This window comes from Nicotiana tomentosiformis, chromosome 6 (genome assembly GCF_000390325.3).
Source record: "Nicotiana tomentosiformis chromosome 6, ASM39032v3, whole genome shotgun sequence".
Taxonomy (NCBI): Eukaryota; Viridiplantae; Streptophyta; class Magnoliopsida; order Solanales; family Solanaceae; genus Nicotiana; species Nicotiana tomentosiformis.
In genome coordinates, this window is record NC_090817.1 from 82,930,170 (window position 1) to 82,951,826 (window position 21,657).

Genomic DNA, 21,657 nt, shown 5'->3' on the forward strand with positions numbered 1-21,657 from the left:
GCGTAATAGGCTAATAGTCAATAGTTGCTAACTCTGCTCAAAAGGTTTTACCAGATCATAGGAGTGAAAGATATATATATATATATATATATATTTGCATTAAGTCGAATTAAGCATCATTCAAAATTCAGGCTCCTTTATCTATGGTCAAAATTGATATTTGCATTAAGTCGAATTAAGCATCATTCAAAATTCAGGCTCCTTTATCTATGGTCAAAATTGAATTTCTATTTTAGTTTTCAAGAGTCCGAATTGACGATTTGTTTTTTTCGGAGTCGATTTGACATTGAAATTGCAGAAATTAGGACTATCACCTCCCACATTTTTGCTTTTTAGTACCACGCCCTTGGCTGCGTCACAAAATATGCAGACCCTGTTTTCTACCTCTCAGCACACCACTCTGCTTACAATTAACAGTTCTCATTAATTACAAAAATTCACTCAATTCTTTTGTTTTGTTCACTTAAGGTTTAATTTCATGGCTAAACTCTGTTACCTCCATATTCTCTTTTTCTTTATCTTCCTCCTTTTCTGTAACGGCTCCTTAGCGGACTATTTCATTGGCGTGAACTACGGATCGTCACCGACAACCTCCTGCCACCGACCCAAGTCACCGCCTTCATCAGGGACCAAACCACCATTAACAAAATTAAAATCTTCGACGCAAACCCAGAAATCATCCACGCATTCGCTAACACCGGCATTTGGCTCACAATCACGGTTCCAAACGGCAACATTTTATCAGTTTCTAAATCCGCTGGTGCAACAACATGGGTCAATGAAAATGTTGTTCCTTATTATCCACACACGAAAATAGATCGCATTTGCGTTGGAAATGAGGTCATAGCCACTAGTGACAAAAATCTCATCGCTCATTTAGTCCCCGCCATGAAAGCAATTCACGAAGCTCTATTACAAGCTGGAATTAATGATATCCAGGTGTCAACACCACATTCATTGGGAATCATGTCCCGCTCCGAACCTCCAAGTTCGGGTCGGTCCAGACGCGGGTACGATCGGGTTATATTTGCCCCAATGCTAGAATTTCACCGTGAAACCAAATCACCCTTCATGATTTGTCCGTACCCATATTTTGGGTTTAACGATAAAGCCCTAGATTATGCCCTGTTTAAACCAAACGTTGGGGTTTACGACGAAGTTACGGGGATGAATTATACAAATATGTTTGATGCGCAGATTGATGCTGTGTATTCGGCGATGAAGTTATTGAGTTATGATGACGTGGATATCGTTGTGGCGGAAACGGGTTGGCCTTCTGCGGGTGACCCGAACCAACCGGGTGTGAGTTTGGAGAATGCTGTTTCGTACAATGTGAATCTCCTGAGGCATGTTAACTCCGGTGTGGGAACGCCGTTGATGCCTAACAGGACGTTTGAGACTTACGTTTTCTCCCTGTTCAATGAGGACCTTAAGCCTAGCACTCCGGAGCGTAACTTCGGGTTGTTTCGACCCGACTTCAGCCCCGTTTACGATGTGGGAGTTCTGCGTAATACACAGGTATTTTTCGAAAATTTGGATAATCCTCAAGGTTAAATATGTCAATAGGTTTTCTCTTTTTCTGCAGAGGTCAGTTTAATGACGAAACTATCCTGTTAGTATAGTATGACTTGAAGATATTTGCTGTTGCTAGTGTTAAGGGTATAATTGTCTTTCACTACAATGATTATTGATCCGAGAAATCTCCCACGCTTTCTCATAGGAGCAGTTTGATCTTTCCGATTCTTGATGACAAAGTATTGTGTACTGGCCATTAAAAATATTTGCATTAAATCATAGTACTCAATTTATTCCGGTTTATACGAACTTATTCTCTTTTTCTCTTTTTAGTCGGTTACAAAAAGAATAATCTTTTTAAAATTTAAATATAATTTAATTTAAAGTTATAATTATATCTTTGATTAGAAGTTTTTATAACCATACTAATATTCTTACCCCCTTTTTTACTTGTTCGGGACCACAAATTCCAAAAATCTTCACTTTTTCTTAAACTCCGTGCCCAGTCAAACATGTTCACATAAATTGGAACGGATGAAATAGTACTTATATATTTACATATTTAAGTATAATTATAAAAGGTATATATATAGATTCACTAAAAGACTTATAGTCTGTTTGGCCAAGCTTCTCAAAAGGCTAGAAGTATTTTTTTTCTTCTTTTTCAAAAGTATTTTTTTTCCTAAGTTGAGGTGTTTGGCCAAGTTTTTTTTGGGGAAAAAATGCTTTTGGGAAGAAGCGGAAGCAGTTTCTGAGAAACAAAAAAAAAACTTCTTTTCAAAAGTAGAAGCAAAAGTAGTTTTGACTTTTCTTCTTACCAAAAATACCCTTAACAAAATATAGTATATACTAAAATAACTGTCAAACCTAATACTTAGGATATTAAGGTATAAATATTTCTTATATTTCTAGGATAACTTTTTAATATATAATGACTTTAGGGGTGAATATTTTTATATTTGTTGAATGATTTTTAATATATTTAACTTATATTAAAATAATTAAGTACTTTTAAATTTTATTTTCATATTGTACTTAAATAAAATAAAAAGATTTAATTATTGCATGTAATAACAAATATTTGAGATTATTTATTTAATCATAATATTAACTATTAAGTAAATCTATTCATGTCCTTATTCGTAATTTGATACTTAAAAGCACTTTTTGAAAAGTTTGGCCAAACACAAATTATTGCTCAAAAGTGCTTTTCAGAGTGATTAGTTAAACACAAACTGCTTTTCTCCAAAAGTATCTTTTTCAAAAGCATTTCTCAAAATAAGCTGATTTCTCCAGCTTGGCCAAACAGACTATTAATAGATGTTGTATAACTACTCACTTAAAATTCTAAATTCAGACTTCTCCGCCAGCTATGGCACCGGAAGTGTATAAGAAATGGTGTGTACCAAGGACAGATGTTAGTGATCCGGCTTTGCAATCGAATATAGATTTCGTGTGTAGTTGGGGAGTAGATTGTACGGCCATACAAAATGGTGGTGTTTACCCAAAAACAGATAGAGTTGAATTTGTACGTAGTTCTAAGGATATGTGGTATAACTTAACACAAGTTGTAAGGATAAATAGAAAGTATCAAATACGGATCGTAAAGAATGAAAATTACACAAGGTTGGAAAGAAGATGATTTAAGGACTAAGCAAGATGAATCAATCTATGAAGCCAAAAAGAATAATCCTTCAATATAGGAGTGTATGGTATTTTAGTTATAATGTAAGCAAAAACTGTCCTTTTACAGAAGTGTAGCCATCCTCTTTATAGTGGAGGATCCTACTTTAGATATAATTAAAAATACATAGTGGGGAACCCATGATAAATCAGTTTTTCCCTAATTTCCGTCGAGATTCTCTCCCTTAGTGTGGTTGCAACGACTCTTGTTTGTGAGCTCGAACTTGATTGGACTCTGTGCTAGTCGGTATAGATGAGAATTTGAGCTCAATGCCGACTCGGGGTCTGGTAATGACTCGGGCTCGGTATCGGTTGATCTTTGCCCCTTAAGATCGATTCCATAACATCTCATCATAGTTCGGTTCGTACCCTGGCTCGATAATAACTTCGAACTCGGTGTTTGAATTGTACCTGAAATCTGAAGCTCGTCCATACCATCTTCGAAATCCATCTCGATATTACGAAGTCTTCCTTTAGTCTATTTTGATCCCATCTCGATCAATCGTACGAAGGTCGAAATCAATTTCGACCGTATACAGATAGTCCCATCGTTTCTAGGGAAGGATGTGGTGAGAAACGATATGATTTCTAAATGGCTCGATTGGATATGCACTGACATTTGCATCATGCCCGACTATGACGTACGTGATAGTTGTCCCATCGGTTTAGTTTACCAAGGTATTTAATGCGTGTCAGGCGGTGGTCGGCCACCGCTGATATTGAACCGCCATTGCTTCAATCTATAAATAACCATTCCTTTTATCATTTATCACTTTTACATTTTTAATCTTCCAAATTCATTTTCGTATCTTCTGAGTTCATTCGCAAATCTGTGATTCTTTTCTGTAAAATCCTTCTTCAAAACCATCAAATCTTTGTCACCTTCTTTAAATCACCGTATCCCAAAAAGAAAAAGCTTCTTCTTCCCAATCTGCCGCCGATAAAACACCGGTGGATCTACAGCCTGAGGAGTGCGTTCCCGTGGTGTGTGTTCTTACCTCCAATTTTAAGGTCGACAAAGGCTCTTTGATTCCGGGCCGATGTGAGCCAGTATCGAGGTATATGTGTTCGACAACCGGGGGATATCTCAAATAGGTAAGAAAATATTATAACTGGGGAAACAAAGAAGTGGTAGTCCCTTCTCCTGAAGAGGATATTACTACTCATGTGAAAGGGTTTTTAAGTGTGTACACTTACCCTTTCACGTTAGGCCCCTTGACCCTGTTATCATCGATTTTTGCCGTAAGTACCAAATAATCTTAGGCCAAATCCATCCTTATTTTTGGCAGATCGTTATTCTGATCCGTTTCTTTGTGAGCAATATCGAGGGGATGTCTTTCACCATCGACCACCTCATTAGATTGTACTGCCCCTACCTCTTTCGAGGTGGGTTAATAAAACTATAGCGTTGGGCTACCAATATTTTGTTCTCGAGCATAGATGAAGACAAAGATCGAGGCTGGATTTGAAGGTTCATTCGAGTGAAGACGTCAGACCTAATACCGGCCGAGAAGATGTCATATCCCGAAGAATGGAACATGAAGCGTAAGTGTAACTCGGCTGCTATCTCTCATTATTTTGCCAATTCGTTTCCTTTCTTACTAATATCCTATTTTGTGGTGCAGCGGTTCCTTGGATGCCTGGTGCGGTTCCCGACCTCAAGGGGTGGGTACGGGCCCTGGCTTCGACTTCTACGTATGCCGAGCGTTCATGGCACAATTTGTCAAAGGGTCGATGGGAGGCCAAAAATCATGGTAATCTCCTTTCTCGCATCATTGATAGTTCAAACTGTTTTCCGTATACTCAAATCAATTTTCTTGTGTGTAGGTTTGGGCAAGGATGCGGTTTTGAGACCCCTGTCCGGCGAGGAGGAAATTTCAGCCCCGATTTCTAAACCGGCGAAGGGCAGTAAGAGAAAAAGGGCCTCCACTTTCGAAAATCCAAAACCGAAGGCTCGTAAGTCGAAGAAGAATACCATCCCTTTAACCTTAGAATCAGTTCGGCGTTTGAGGGATGAAGACGAGGAAGAAGAAAAAGACGATGGGCCCGTACTGGTGGCCCGAATGAAGAAAACCATTGATGCCCCACGGGCAGCTGGATCGATGGTGGTTTACAAGGCTCCGCCTCGAACTGAGGATATATCGGAGAAAGATTCTGGCAAAGTCCCCGAGCTGTTGGGAATCGAGGATATCTCCCATAGAAGTCAAAAGATGGGGGATATGTCTGAAGGGCCGTCACTGACTCTCTTCGAGCCGAAGAGAATGCCCCAAGCGACTCACTTGGGGCAGTAGTAATCGAAGACTCGCCAACTTTCCCTGCTTTTTTCGAAGGGGCAATTCGGGAAGCCCAAGCTTTGGAGGCCCTCGAGGTAGATGGATCTAATGAGGGAGATGACCCTTTTCGTGATTTGTTTACCGGTGTCGAGGACGTTGTCGGCACTAGTGATGCACCGGTTTTTTTCCTCGAAGTGCAGCAGACTTTGAATCGGGTAAGCCTTAACTTACTTTGTTGGTAATGCCTTTATACTTGTTTTTCTTTTCTAACTTCGTTTCTTTTTTCTTTGCAGGCCCCAGCAGTTCATCGAGAAGCATGTTCTCGGGCTCGAACCCGGCTGCATCGATGCGAGGCCGACCTTCAACGGATCACGGAGGAGAGGAACTCCCTTAAACTCCTCCTAGGGCAAAATGGAGAGGAAATGAAAGACCTTCGAGTCGAGTTGGCCAAGGTTCACCAAGATTAGACCGATCTGTCCGAGCAGGTAATGATACTTTTATAAGCCTATGGGCTCGATGCCGGAACGATGGCTAATTTTTTGGTCTCACAACTGTAGCAGAAAATTGAGATGATCGGAAAACTCCGTGAGGAGGTCGATGTGATAAAAGCGGAGTCTTTGAAGTGGAAAGAAGGTATGGACCACTTTGCTACAGAGAAAGAGGCTGCTCGAACCCAATTATCATCGACCGAAAACCAACTTCAAAGTATGAAGGAGAAAAGCTCGGTTCAAGCAAGAAGAATAGAGGAGCTCGAGGCTCAGTTGGCCTCTGAACTTGCCAAGGCCGAATTTGATGCCGAAAAGGCAAAGGCCAATGCAGATGTATTTGTGGCCGTCTATCGGGCCGATGATAAAGCTGCTCAAGTACAAGCAAGAGAGGCAGCCGAGACCGCCAACACTCGAGCACATTGGGTTGCTAAACTTGCTAAGTGCTGATCTCGGAGGGAGACCCTCGAGGAGATCAATGATCGAGGTTTCGACCTCACTGAAGAGATAAAAAGGGCTAAAAAGCTCGAAGCCGATGTTGAAGCCTTGGCTTCCGATGATGATGATGATGACGATGACGATGATGGGAGCAAGAGCGGGTCTGAGAGTGGGGAGGAGCCCGATGGAAAAGAGACCGCCCCTGGGGATAACCATGAAACTCAGCTCTTAGTTTTTATTTAGGATGTTGCAAACAATCATATAAACAATCTTGTACATATATACAAATATCTTTTCTTTTCCCGTCTTGCCTTTGTTTTATTTTTTGCCTTGTGAAGATTTTATTTCATTCATGCCTTATGAACGTTTCCATAAGGCTTTAGGCAATTTGATCGAATTTGGACCTTGTAGCCTTTATAACTGAGTGAGTGCTTGCTCAAAACTTGAAATAGGGTAGCCTGTAGGATTAGTGGCCGGGTGAGTGATTGGAACTCGAAGTAATGTAGCCAGTAGGCTTTGTAGTCGAGTGAGTTTTTCAAACTCAAAGTAAGAGTAGCTAGTAGGCTTAGTAGTCGAGTGAGCGATTCAAACTCAAAGTAATGTAGCCCGTAGGCTTAGTAGTCGAGTGAGTGATTCGAACTCAAAGTAATGTAGCTCGTAGGCTTAGTAGTCGAGTGAGAGATTCGAACTCGAAGTAATATATCTCGTAGGCTTAGTGGTCGAGTAAGTGTTTGCTCGAACTCGAAATAAAAGTAGCCCGTAGGCTTAGTAGTCGAGTGAGTGATTCGAACTCGAAGTGATGTAGCCCGTAGGATTAATGGTCGAGTGAGTGCTTGCTCGAACTCGAAATAAAAGTAGCCCGTAGGCTTAGTAGTCGAGTGAGTGATTATCCCGTAGGCTTAATGGTCGAGTGAGTGATTACTCGAACTAGAAATAAAAGTAGCATGTAGGCTTAGTAGTCGATTAAATGATTCGAACTTGAAGTAATGTAGCCCGTAGTCTTAGTGGTTGAGTGAGTGCTTGCTCGAACTTGAAATAATAGTAGCATGTAGGCTTTATGGACGAGTGAGTACTTGCTCGAACTCGAAATAAGAGTAGCATGTAGGCATAATAGTCAAGTGAATGATTCGAACTTGAAGTAATGTAGCATGTAGGCTTAGTGGTTGAGTGAGTGCTTGCTCGAACTCGAAATAAAAGTAGCCCGTAGGCTTTGTAGTCGAGTAAGTGCTTACTCGAACTCGAAATAAAAGTAGCTTGTAGGCTTAATGGTCTAGTGAGTGCTTTTTCAAAATCGAAATAAAAGTAGCCCGTAGGCTTAATGGTCAAGTGAATGATTCGAACTCGAAGTAATGTAGTATGTAGGCTTAGTGGTCGAGTGAGTACTTGCTCGAACTCGAAACAAAAGTAGCCCGTAGGCTTAATGGTCGAGTGAGTGCTTGCTCGAACCTTAAGCCCGTGTGCATAATAAATCTCGAGATAAAGGAATATTTCTTGGATATAAGATATAGAAGAAATTTTTCTTTGTAAGTCATTATACATGTGTTCATGTTTTGCGTTAGGTCTCGGGCCAACTACATGAGCATGGCTCGTTTTGACTATTTGGCTCTTATAATTTTTCCTATCGAAACCCTGTTGTTATGAAGTAACTTTCTTGCATCGAACGTGATATATTTGAGGGGTAATGCCCCCTCCCCCCAGTATTCGAGGTCGATTGTAAAGAGACCTCGGATACTGTCGAATTGTTTCTAAGTTAGCACGATCAATGGTTGCCTCGTTAAAAACCTTGCCGAAAAACCCATTTGGGATAAAACTGGTCTAAGGAAAAAAGAGTACAACATGTGCTTTCAGACCTAGGGCTTCGTATTGAAGGATCCATCCTTGTTCCTGATCGGACTCCTGTAAGGGTTAGTTTCTAAATATAAACAAATATGTGAGGGTCGTACCTTAGCAGTAGTATCGTTTTAGGTGCGACACATTCTAATTGTTTGATAGTTGTTTGCCATTTATAATACCGAGCTTGTAGGATCCCTTTCCGACATTTTTGAGAACCTGATACGGTCCTTCCCAGTTTGGACCGAGTTTTTCTTCATTTGGATTTCGGGTATTGAGGGTGACTTTCCTTAGCACTAAGTCATCGAGTTTAAAATGGCGAGGCTTGGTTCTTCGATTATAGTATCTTTCGATTCGCTACTTTTGGGCGGCCAATTGGACGAGAGCAGCTTCTCATTTTTCATCCGATAATTCGAGGTTAGTATTCATAGCCTCGTGGTTTGAATCTTTTGTTGTATATCGAAACTTGGCACTGGGTTCCCCGACTTCGACTGGAATCAAGGCTTCGGAGCCATATACTAAGGAGAACGGGGTTGCCCCCGTACTAGATTTTGATGTTCGATATGCCCAAAGAACTTCGGGTAGGATTTCTCTCCATTTTCCCTTGGTGTCGTTCAACCTTTTCTTTAGGTTTTGAATGATAGTTTTATTTGTTGATTCGGCCTGTCCATTCCCACTAGGGTGATACGGTGTTGATAATAACTTTTTTTTTATGGTCTTCGAGGAATTTCGTCACTTTACTTCCGATAAACTGCTTCCCATTGTCACACACTATTTCAGCGGGTATCTCGAATCGACATACGATATGATCCCAGATAAAGTCTATAACCTTTTTCTCTCTTACTTTCACAAATGCCTGTGCTTCAACCCATTTAGAGAAATAGTCAGTCATAAATAAAATGAACTTAGCTTTACTTGGGGCAGATGGTAGAGGGCCGACAATATCCATTCCTCATTTCATGAATGGCCATGGGGATAGGACTGAGTGAAGTTGCCTCTAGGCTGATGGATCATTGGTGCAAACCTTTCATATTTGTCACATTTTCGAACGAAGTCCTTTGCATCTTTGTCCATATCGATCCAATAATACCCAGCCGTGATTATTTTCAGGACAAATGAATCGACATCAGATTGATTTCCAAAAGTACCCTCGTGAATCTCACGTAGGATGTAGTCGGTGTCTCCTGGACCTAAGTATACTGCCAATGGTCCATCGAATATCCTTCGGTATAATGTTCCATCTGCAGTCAATGTGAATCAAGCAACTTTGGTTCGTAGGGCCCTCGAATTTTTATGGTCCGATGGGAGCTTTCCGTTCTCCAAGTATTCAATATACTTATTCCTCCAATCCCAGGTTAAGCTCGTAGAATTTATCTCGGCATGACCTTCTTCGACCACGGATCTGGAGAGTTGAACGACAATCCCCGAGCTTATTTCGTCTTCCTCGACCGATGATCCCAAATTTGCAAGTGCATCGACCTCACCGTTTTGTTCTCGTGGTACATGCTGTAAAGTCCACTCTTTGAAATGGTTCAAAGTGACCTGCAGTTTGTCCAAATACCTTTGTATTTTATCCTCTCGAACTTCAAAGCTTTGTTTACTTGATTTACCACCAGTAAAGAGTCATATTTGGCTTCAATGACTTCTGCTGCCAAGCTTTTAGCTAGCTCGAGACCTGCAATCATGGCCCCATACTCGACCTCGTTGTTAGTTAATCTAATAGTTTTGATAGATTGCCTAATAGTGCTACCCGTATGTGGCTTTTAAAATGATACCTAGCCCGGACCCCTTCACGTTCGAAGCCCCGTCTGTGAAAATGATCCATACCCCCGATGATGTACCCGATTTCAACAAGAGTTCCTTTTCGACTTCGAGTACGGGGGTTGGCGTAAAATCGGCCACGGAGTCCGCTAAAATTTGAGACTTGATGGCCGTACGGGATTGATATCGATATCGTACCCACTGAATTCGACGGCCCATTTAGCCAATCGGCCTGATAGTTTGGGCTTGTGAAAAATATTATGAAATGGGTAAATGGTTAATACGCATATGGGGTGACATTGAAAGTATGGTCTTAACTTTATAGAGGCGCTTATCAGTGCCAATGCCAATTTCTCCAAGTGTGGATATCTAGTTTATGATTCTCCTAAGGTTCGACTTACATAATAAACGAAAAATTGCGTACTTTGCTCTTCTCTAACTAGGACATCACTTACCTCGATTTTCAATGCTGTCAAGTACAAGCAAAGTTTTTTTGTCTATTTTTGGAGTATAAAGTAGTGGTGGGCTCGATAGATATCATTTCAATTCCTCTAATGCTAGTTGCCATTCCGGGGTCCAAGCAAAATCATTCCTCTTTTTGAGTAGAGAGAAAAATATGTGACTTCGATCTGACGACCTTGAAATAAATCAGCCTAAGGCAGCAATCCGTCCCGTTAGCCTCTGCCCGGATTTTACACTGTCCACGACGGCGATGTCTTCGATGGATTTGATTTTATTGGGGTTGATCTCGATCCCCCGATTTGATATCATGAAGCCGAGGAACTTTTCCGACCCGACCTCGAAAGCATATTTCTCGAGGTTGAGCTTCATGTTGTATTTTCTTAAAATATCGAATGTTTCCTGCAAATGAGCCAAATGGTCCTATGCGTGCAGGGATTTAACTAGCATGTCATCAATTTAAACTTCCATTGATTTACCTATTTTTTCCTCGAACATTTTATTTACTAGGCGTTGGTAAGTAGTTCCTGCATTCTTTAGCCCGAAGGGCATCACATTATAACAATATATTCAATACTTGGTGATAAATGAAGTCTTTTCCTGGTCTTCCGGGTTCATTTGGATTTGATTATACCCAGAATAGGCATCGAGAAAAGTAAGGACCTTGTGGCCGGCTGTGGCATCAATCATGCGATCGATGTTGGGCAGCAGAAAAAAATCTTTGGGGGCATGCCTTGTTTAAATCCTTATAATCTACACACATTCTAAGTTTGTTCCCTTTTTATGGACTACAACTACATTGGCTAACTATTCGGGATATCTCACCTCCCGAATAGACCTTATTTTGAGAAGTTTAGTTACCTCGTCCTTTATGAATACGTGCTTTACCCCGATGCATCATTATATCCGATGGGATCTCCGTTATATCTAAATGAGACCAAGTAAAACAATCTATGTTATCGATAAGAAATTGGATAAGACTTTTCCCGAGTTCGGGGGTTAATCCCGTTCCCAGGTATACCTTTAGTTCGGGAAAATGCTCGATTAGTACGACTTGTTCCAATTCTTCAATCGTTGATTGGGTAGCATCAGAATCATCGAGAACCACGAAGGATCGAGGGATCATTTGATCATCATCTTCCTTGATCTTCTGATTTTCTGGTTGGGTTGAAGTTGATGTCTGTGATTGCTATTTAGTGTCTCGTTCCCCTTTTGAGTCTGACCCCTTTGTTGATGAAGGTGAGGATATCAGAATCGATTCTTCGATGGAAAACATTTCTCTCGCGGTCGGTTATTCTCTGTACACTTTTTTGACTCCCTTCGATGTTGGATTAAGAACCTGGTGTAGGGTCGAAGGTACAACTCTCATGTTGTGGATCCATGTCCTTCCAAAAAGGGTGTTGTACCTCATGTCGCCTTCGATTACGTGGAACTTCATTTTTTGGATGGTCCCGGCCATGTTTCTCGGCAGAATTATCTCGCCTTTGGTGGTTTCACATGCCATGTTGAATCCGTTTAGAACCAGGGTTGCGGGTACGACCTGGTCCTGTAGCATGAGCTGTTCTACAACTTTCGATCTCATAATATTGGGCGAGCTACCTAGATCAATTAACACACGCTTAACTTTAGTTTTATTCATAAGTACGGATATTACCAGTGCATCGTTATGAGGTTGCATGACTCCTTCTACTTCTTCATCATTAAAGGACAAAGTTCCTATGGGTGCGTAATCCTGAGTTCGAGGTCGCTTTTCTCTCATAACCAACGTCTTAGTGTGTTTAAGCACCGGCCCTTGAGGGGTATCGCCGTCGCCGATGATCATGTGGATGATGTGTTGTGGTTCTTCTTGTTCGTTTTGTTTGCCGAAATCCCTGTTTTTGAATTGGTTCTTGGCCCTGTCACTTAAGAATTCTCGAAGGTCCCCTTTATTGAATAACGGGGATACCTCCTCTCTTAGTTGCCTGCAATCTTCCGTTTTGTGGCCATGAGTGCCATAATATTCGCACATTTGATTTAGATTCCTCTGGGCAGGATCAATTTTTATGGGTCAAGGCCATTTAGTGTCTTTAATGCGTCCTATAGCCGACACGATGGCGGATGCATCAATGATGAAGTTATACTCCGATAACCGTAGTGCTTCCTTATATCCTGTAGGCATGTCGAACCCATTTCTGTTCATCAGCCCCCGAGACCCTTGACCTCGATCACTTTTTTTGTTGCTTTGTCCGGAGTTACGTCTCGATTCATTGATTTTGTGGTTTCCACTATACGGTCGGTATCGGTCCCTGATCGGACCTTGTTCTCGATTGATATCCCTTCGAGTAGCGGGTTCAGACCCCAATTGATCGTCTTCGGCTCTAATTTTTTATTGGTACCGAGTATGCACGTCGGCCCAAGTAATAGCTGGGTACTCGATCAGGTTATTCTTCAACCGCTGTGAAGGCGTCGAACTTCGTTCGTTCAAACCTTGAGTGAAAGCCTGAACAACCCAATCGTCTGTGATTGATGGCAGATCCATTCGTTCCATTTGAAAATGAGATACGAACTCCCTTAGCATCTCGTTAAAGCACATTGACATAGACTGTCATTTTGTTAGAGAAAAAAATCAACCAAGGACTAATACAAACTGAGCATATTCATACTAAGGATCAATTAGCAGATCTGTTTACCAAGAGTTTAGGGAAGGCTCAACATCATCACTTACTAAACCAGCTTGGAGTAGAGAACTTGTTCAGATTATCAGCTTGAGGGGGAGTGTTAGCTAGACTAAGACTCAAGCTGATTGCTAACCTTAGTTAGTTAGTGAACTTAACTATAGTTAGGTTGTTGAATAAGTAGTTAGGAAGTTAATAGTCAGTTAATTTACTGTATATATACAGTGTACAAATAATGGAAAAGTGATGACTTGCATTCTCAGATATTTTCCCTCAAATCTGCTCTTCATTCTCTCTCGATCTATTATCATGTTCTCTCTCATTAATGGCTATGGCTTCTAACAAAAACCACTGCGGCTTCGAAGACCCGACTGAAATTCAGAGCTTCGAAAATGTACAAATGGAAACCAATAGTTTTACGCCTCAAGAAGATCTGAAGCTAGCTAATGACTGTAGACTCACTTTGATTGGTATATTTAACCATATCCACCCCCTGATTGAAGTTATTCGAATAGGCTTTGCTGCTCGATTTCTTCTAATAGGCTCGGTAAAGATTGGGCATTATAATTCTATGCATATATTTTTGGATTTCACAATGGAAGAAGATTATCTCAATATCTACTCTAAGAGACGTTTCATGGTTCTGGGATCTCCGATGCGACTTGCTACCTGAACCAATAATTTTAATCCCGATGAGGAGACTTTATTAGCACCAGTTTGGATTCAGCTACCGGGGTTGAGATGGCACTATTATAATTGGGATGCTCTATTGAGGATAACCACTCCTATTGGTACCTTACTGAAGATCGATAAAGCAACATATATTAAATCGAGGCCTAATTTTGCCAAAGTCATGGTGGAGATTGATTTGGCTATTCAAAGAAGTGATTCTGTTTGGGTAGGTATTAAAGAGGAAGGAGGAGTTGAAGATATTGGGTTTTCACAAGAGATTGAGTATGATTTTGTACCAGATTAGTGTTTTAGGTATAAGCATCAAGGACATGTTGAAGATGTATGTTATGCTCATAGGAGGCCAGACAAGATTTTCCCCAGACCACATGTTGTTGAACAACAGAATATGATTATTAGACCCACTCCAGTGATCACTAAACCAATACACAATAAACTAGTGATCAACAAATCTCATTTGCCTCTGGCGTGACAAAGATTCAATAAGCTAAAGGAAAGGAATGTTGTTGCTATGCAACCACCTCCTCCAAATAAGATCATCAGGAAAGATAAAGTTGTGAACAGACAGAGGATACAAAATGGCATTAGAGCTAATTTGGCAAAGAAGAATAAGATGAAGTGGCAAGCAAGGCCAACTACCAAACTAGGAGACCAAGAGAAACATGATCATTTACAATAATTGATAGAGAACAATAGAGTTGTTATCATAGATGCTCACAATAGTACCTATGTTGGTGATCAACAGAAGGAACATGAAGTTGGTGAGGTTAGTTCTAGACTACCTACACCAATACATACCTCAATACCAGTGAAGAACTCATTTCAACATATAATTCAACTGATGGAAGATCAACATAATATAAACACTGCAATAGAGATTGCTGACACAACTCCGGCGAGGACAGAAACTGGACATAATGTGGCAGCTCTATCGATTGTTACTAAAAGGAACCATCAAGTTGAAGCTGGATATAATGAAGGTGTTCTATTTATTCTTTCATCAAAGAAGCATTTAGAGGAAGCAGGAATTGATATTGGGATTTGCCGTTGGAGTCCTACACATCTACAGACAACAGAACAACAGTTTTGAACTCAAAGAGACTATGGACAGTCTAGCCAACATAGATGAATGAAAACTCATGAACAAATCACACCCATTTAGATATTTGATACACAACTCAAGGATACTAATATTGATAGGTTGGCAGATAATATGGGAGAAGAAGAAGAAGACAATGGGTATGAAGGTAAGGATGAGTATGAAGAATGCAACTTTACTGATGAAGAAGATCTTATCGATGCCTTTGCACCAAGGACATCATGGATTGATAATGAACCAGAGAATGTTGTTATACAACATAGAAATAATTTTATTATGAGAGGTAACTTATCTCCTAGAAGAAAAGAGAGTAACATGGAGAAAATAAAAGATATAATTGGTCTCTTAACCAGAGCTAAATTCAGGGCTTCTAAAAGCAATGCTCAAGCCCCCAATGTTCCTCTTGGTTGACACAATAATATGAAATATTAGAGGGTTAAGGTCCAGGGGGGGCCATCGAAAGACTGAAATTTCTAGTAAACATATATAAATTATATTGTGTGGCAGTGCAACAACCTTTTATGGATGTTGTATATATAGATCACTACAGAAGGAAGTTGAGGCAAGAGGGAAGTTATGCCAACATAAATGGAAAGATATAGATATTCTTGTCAGCTGAGTTTTATGTAACAATTATGGTAGATGAGCAACACCATATCACTGTTAAATGCAAAAAGCTAGGGTCTACAGATATATTCTGAATGAGCTTTGTCTATGCCAAGAACAAAGAACATTTGAGAGCTGAATTGTGGGAAAGCCTGAGATCCTGTAACAACTACATAGAAGGTCCATGGTGTGTATCAGTGGTGACTTCAATGTGATTATGAATGCTGAAGAGAAAAAGGGAGGCAACCCTCATAGAATGGAGAAAAGCTAGGATTTTATAGGTTGTATGGATGATTGTGGTATGATGGATGGTGGATTTATTAGTCCAAGGTTTACCTAGTGCAATACAAGAGACAATCCACACAGAATCTGGAAGAGGTTGGACATGATCTTTTTTAATCATGAATGGAACGCTATGTTTCCCAAAATTAGTATATAACACCTAGCTAGCACTGGTTCAGACCATACACATATGCTAGTAAGGTGTTCTATTACTGAATTTGATGGTGTTAGATACTTAAAATTCCTTAATTTCTGGATCGACGAGCCTAATTTCAAGCAAGTGGTGCAAAATACATGAGGGGTAAATATTCAAGGCAATGCAATGTGGAGATTTCAACAAAAACTCAAAATCCTAAGTAAGAAGCTCAGTACTTGGTCCAGAGAACAAATTGGAAATATATATAATCATGTAAATGAATGGGAAGAGAAAATGCAACAATTGGAAGCTGAGTATATTGATAATAACAGGGAAGAGGCTATAACTGAAATGCATAAGGCTCAAGCTGAACATACCAAATGGCTAAAGTGTGAGGAGTCATTGCTTAGACAGAAAGCAAATATTAGATTGCTAGAAGAAGGCGATTCCAACACCAATTATTTTCATGCCACAATTAATGAGAAGAGGAGAAGACAAACAATACACAAAATCAAGAATGACCGAGATCAATGGATAACGGGAGACAGAGACATCGCAGAAGAAGCAGTATATCACTTCGAGAAATTGTTTACCTCAGAAGAAATGTCTCAAATACATGTTATTGATTGTATTGCCCTTATACTTACACCGAAAGATAATGAAGGTTAACAATGATACTAGAAGAGGAAGATATTAGAAGGGCAATTTTTTCCATTGATCTAAACAGTGCTGCTAGACCTGATGGTTTTGAAGATCAATTCTATCAAATCTGTTGGGACATTATCAAGGAGGTCCTTGTGGAGTTTGTTCACAGTTTCTTCAATGGGGCTAAACTGGCCGGATTCTTCTCTAGCACTTGTTTGGTATTAATTTCCAAGGTTGATAATCCAACTTCTTTCTCTGAATTGAGGCCAATCAGTCTCAGCAACGTCTCCAATAAAATTTTATCCAAGATTATGAGCAATAGACTGGCAACAATGCTTCCAAGATTAACTTCTAATAATCAGAGTGGATTAGCTCATGATAGATCAATTACAAAGAATGTCCTTTCCCAGGAGATTATACATGGTATCAATCAGAAGAATACCGGAGGGAACGTGGTCATGAAATTAGATATGGCAAAGGCATATGATAGAGTCAACTGGTTGTGTTCTTAACTTTGAGAAGATTTGGTTTTTCTGAAGGGTGGATAGATCTGGTTTGGAATTCCATTGCCAATGTTTGGTATTCTATCCTCATCAATGGCAAGAGGCAAGGCTTCTTTCACTCCACTAGAGGATTAAAGCAGGGGGACACTATCTCACCAACTTTGTTTATTATTGGTGCTGAAGTGTTGTCCAAGATGCTGAATCAGTTAAAGGAAAATCAATATTTCAAGTGCTTTTCTATTCCAAGACATGGATCACAAATCACTCACCTCGCCTATGCAGATGATGTCATAATTTTCTCAGAAGGAGATCAAGCATCCTTGAACATGGTCAAACAACAGTTACTTAAATATGAAGAGTGTTCAGGTCAACTGATTAATGAAGAGAAGAGTTGTTTCTTGGTAGCGCCTAATACTTGTGATGATGAGGTATTTATAATTAAAACCTCAACCGGTTATAAACATAAGGAGTTCCTTATGATTTATTTGGGCTGCCTTATCTATGTGGGGAGGAAAAAGATAGCAATCTTCAATGATGCTGTTTCCAAAATCATCAAGAAAGTAGCAGGCTGGCAAGGAAAGTTATTATCCGTTGGTGGTAGAGCAACACTTATTAAATATGTTTTACAATCCCAACATACCCATATACTAACGACGTTAGAACCTCCAAAGACTTCATTTAAACATATTGAGAGGTAGATTGCTAGATTCTTTTGGGGGTACTTCAGAGGGTAAGCAGAATTTTCATTGGAGCTCTTGGTCTAAGATGTGCTTTCCAATTGAAGAAGGAGGCATTGGGTTCAGATGTTTGAAGGATTTCAGTGATGCTCTAGCTATGAAAAGATGGTGGAGATTTAGGATGTGCGACACCCTATGGTCCAATTTCTTCTACACTAAATATTGTAGGTTAACCCATCCAGTCGAAAAAGTTTAGAGGATAGGACAATCACCTTGTTGGCGAAAAATGCTTCAAATAAAGGAGAAAGCCGAGGAGAACTTACTGTGAAAGATTAACGCCGGCAACTCAAGCCTTGGTGGGATAATTGGATAGGTATGGGGGCGATAGCTCAGATTATCTCCTATGAGAACACTCCAAGAGGACAACCTATAAAAGATATTATTGTGGATGGAAAATGGTAGTTTGACCAATTGCATTTGCCTGAATTTCTAACAGAATATATTTTGAGTATTCGTATTGGTGATTCAAATATTTCTGATTCACCTATATGGATGCCATCTCCTAATGGAACTTTCTCTACCGCTTCAACCTGAGGCCTAGTAAGACATATACAAGATGCAATACCTTTATTGCACAAAGTCTGGAACAAATATCTTCCCTTTAAGATGTCCTTTTTGGCCTGGAGATTGTTTAAAAAGAAGTTGCCCTTTGATGAGGTTATGATCAAATCTAGCCTTAACTATGTTTCTAAGTGTTGTTGTTATAGAGTTTAACAAGGTGAAACAATTCAACATACATTTATGGCTGGTGAACTTGCAAGGGACTTGTGGAATACATTTGGAACTCCTTTGAATATCAGGTGGAAATTTATCCCCATCAAAGGTATGTTTATTAGATGGTGGTCAATTAAGGCCAAAAATATTATACATCAAGAATTGCTGAGAATAACTCCTATTGTAATTTATTGGGGATTTTGGAAGGCAAGATGTGCATCAAGGTATGGAGATACTAGAATTTCAAGGGCTAGAGTAAAGTATCAAATTCTGAACCATTTAAGATGGTCCATATCTAAACACCATTGCAGCAAGGAGTGGCATGGGCACTGGTTTGACATCTATGATCAAGTTCTTTCACTCGCCCATAAGAGTGAATGCTTTGTTGTTAAGTGGATGAAACCTCTCTCCAAATGGGTGAAAATAAATACTGATAAAAGTCGGAATGGGGAAGGGGTTATGGGGGGCTGGAGGTATTATTAGAGACTCTGAAGGCAATTTGATATTAACTTTTGCATATAACATGGGAAGGGGCAGTAGCAATTTGACGGAGGCAAAGGCAAAGGCAGCATGGCTGGGGTGAAGTGGTGTATTTCACGGGTATCGTCCTTGAATGTGACTCTATGATAGTAATCAATATGATTAAAGGGAATGCAAACTTAGCATGACAAATGCATGATATAATTTTGGATACTAAATAACTACTTCAACATGTGAATTTTGAGATCCAACATTATTTTCGTGAAGCTAACCAAGTAGCAGATGCTCTTGCTAAATGGGGCATTGAGGAGAATGAATCCATTTTTCTCAATCCTAGAGATCTGCCCAGGTGTGCCACTGGACCCTATTTGATGGACAAAGCTCAAATGGCTTCAATAAGACATAAGCAAATTACACTACAACAAATGTGATCTTTAACCACGAAATTATTAGCTACAATAGAAAAAGTGTCGCTAATTATTCATTTTCCGTGACAAAAATAACAATCCGTACTTAAATGCATGAAGGGTAAATATTTAGTGACAAAATTCAAATTTCGTAGCAAAATTTTTGTCTACTAAAGTTTCCTACCAAATAAATGGATTGGCGCCAAAAATTGAGTAATATTAGCCACAAAATTAAAGGTATTGGTGACAAAATAGTTTTGTCACTAATGTTCTAGACAATTTGTGACAAATCAGTATTTGTCTTAAAACTAATTATATTTTGGATACGAATAAGTTTTGTCACTAAAAGTATGCAATTACAATGGCGACAAACTAAAATTTGTAGTTAGATGGTGTAAAATTTAGCCATAAATTTTTATAATTTTTGTGACCTTAGCTTTTGTCACTAAAGCATAAGCAATTCGTGACAATCATAGTATCGTCTCTATTTAATCCACAAAACTATTAGCTACCGCTGAAAATTCGTCACTAATTATTGATTATTTATGACAAAAATTACACCCATACTTAAATATATCAGGGACATACTTTTAGTGACGAAACATAAATTTCGTAGCAAAAATTGTCTACTAAAGTTTCCTAAAAAAAATGGTTTGGTGCCAAATATTAAGTAACATACGCCACAAAATTAAAGACATTGGTGAAAATTAGTTTCGTCACTAATGTTGTAGACAATTTGTGACAAATTATTATTTGTCTTAAAATTAATCATAATTTGAATAGGAAAATAGTTTCGTCACTAAAAATTTAATTCTTTTTTACTTTTAGATTTTTTGAAACAATTTCATCCCTCCTTGAATGTACCTCTTTAATTATTGTAGATATCTTCCATCAAATTTAAAAGAAATTAATTTTTAATTATATTTTAAAAGGTATACTTAGAGTTTAAATCTTTGTATGTATAACTAGTTATGAATTTACTAATAAATTATTAGATTTTTTTAATTTTAATTAGTGAAATATGAATAACTTTTTAAATTAATTATTTTTTATCTTTTAACAATTTGATTTAATATTGATTTGTATAATAAATTTTTTAATCATGAGTTATCCTTGTTAGCAAACGTTTTAATCTTGTGATATTTTTTTTGGTAATATAATAAAGTTAAAGTGTAAATAAATTGCCAACAATATATTTTTTAAGGTTAGTAAAAATATTTTTGTTACTGATAAAATACTTAATTACCCAAAAACCAACATTTTTGGTTTTCATTATTTTTCAAAGTTGAACAAAAAAAGTGGCGGTAAGTTTGCCTCCTTTTCTTTATGTTTCCCCAAATCCCTCCTTTTAATTTGTATACTGCCGCCTCCATCCCCTTCATCTCCCCCACGTCTCCTCGCATCTCTTTGTATGATCTTCATCCCCATCTAACTCTTACCCAGTAAGATCTGCCTATTGCTATCATGATATATCATCTCTCTCTCTCTCTCTCTCTTAAACATACAATCCAAAGTGTTTGATTTTCTTCGAAGCTTTTTTTTTAATTTAACAACTTTAAGAGACTAAAACTGTAATGATGTTTTATTTTAAGATCCAATGCCATTTCTCGTACCTCTTTTGCTTCGGTACATATCTCATACCGGATCTCACTGTGTTTATGTAGTAGTGGTTCTTTTTTAATTTTATGAAGAATATTTAAAGATATTTTGTTTATGTTTCTTTAATTTTTGTGAGGTTAAGTACTCAAAATTTGACATTTCTTACTCTTAATTCTTGAGGTTATTTGCAGCCAGAGAGGAATTGAAAATATCGGTTGTGTTAAATCGAGTAAGTATTTTATTCACCAGTACTTATTTCTTATTCTATTGTTTGCTTCACTAATTAATACATAATTTATGATTAACATTTAATTTTTTTTTCTAAATCATGTATAAAAACGTATGACTAAAATTATAACTTTTTTTCACAGGTACATGAACGTGGAAGTTATTCAAGAGTAAAATTATTAGATAAGTGGTTACATTAGAATTATTCTTGTATTCCGATTAGACTTTTCATGTTGGATAGATTTTACTTTATTTATATATTTTCATTTATGGAGTTTGTAATGAATTAGTTGTTTAGAATTATATGATCATGGATGAAATATTTTATTGTTACCATGCATGTTTTATTTTGTTATTTCCAATTTGTAAAATGATAAATTATCAATTAATGGAAAACTAGGTATACCAATTATAAATAGAACCACCACTAATT

The 21,657-nt window shown here is 38.6% G+C and overlaps 1 protein-coding gene across 1 annotated transcript; it reads left to right on the forward strand.

The window, feature by feature from the left end:
* The first annotated feature begins 543 nt into the window (after positions 1–543).
* LOC104112391 (glucan endo-1,3-beta-glucosidase) lies at positions 544–21,579 on the forward strand. The gene is made up of 3 exons (XM_033660305.2): positions 544–1,518; positions 21,177–21,225; positions 21,368–21,579. The coding sequence occupies exons 1-3, from the start codon at positions 889–891 to the stop codon at positions 21,373–21,375; spliced, it is 687 nt and encodes a 228-aa protein (XP_033516196.2). The 5' UTR covers positions 544–888; the 3' UTR covers positions 21,376–21,579.
* The last annotated feature ends 78 nt before the right edge of the window (positions 21,580–21,657 follow it).

Excerpts from the sequence above, each read along its gene's own strand:
- LOC104112391 (XM_033660305.2), top strand. The coding sequence starts at position 889 with ATGAAAGCAATTCACGAAGCTCTATTACAAGCTGGAATTAATGATATC. Across the intron at positions 1,519-21,176 it reads GAGTTCTGCGTAATACACAG|GTTATTTGCAGCCAGAGAGG; the intron begins GTATTTTTCGAA and ends TTAATTCTTGAG.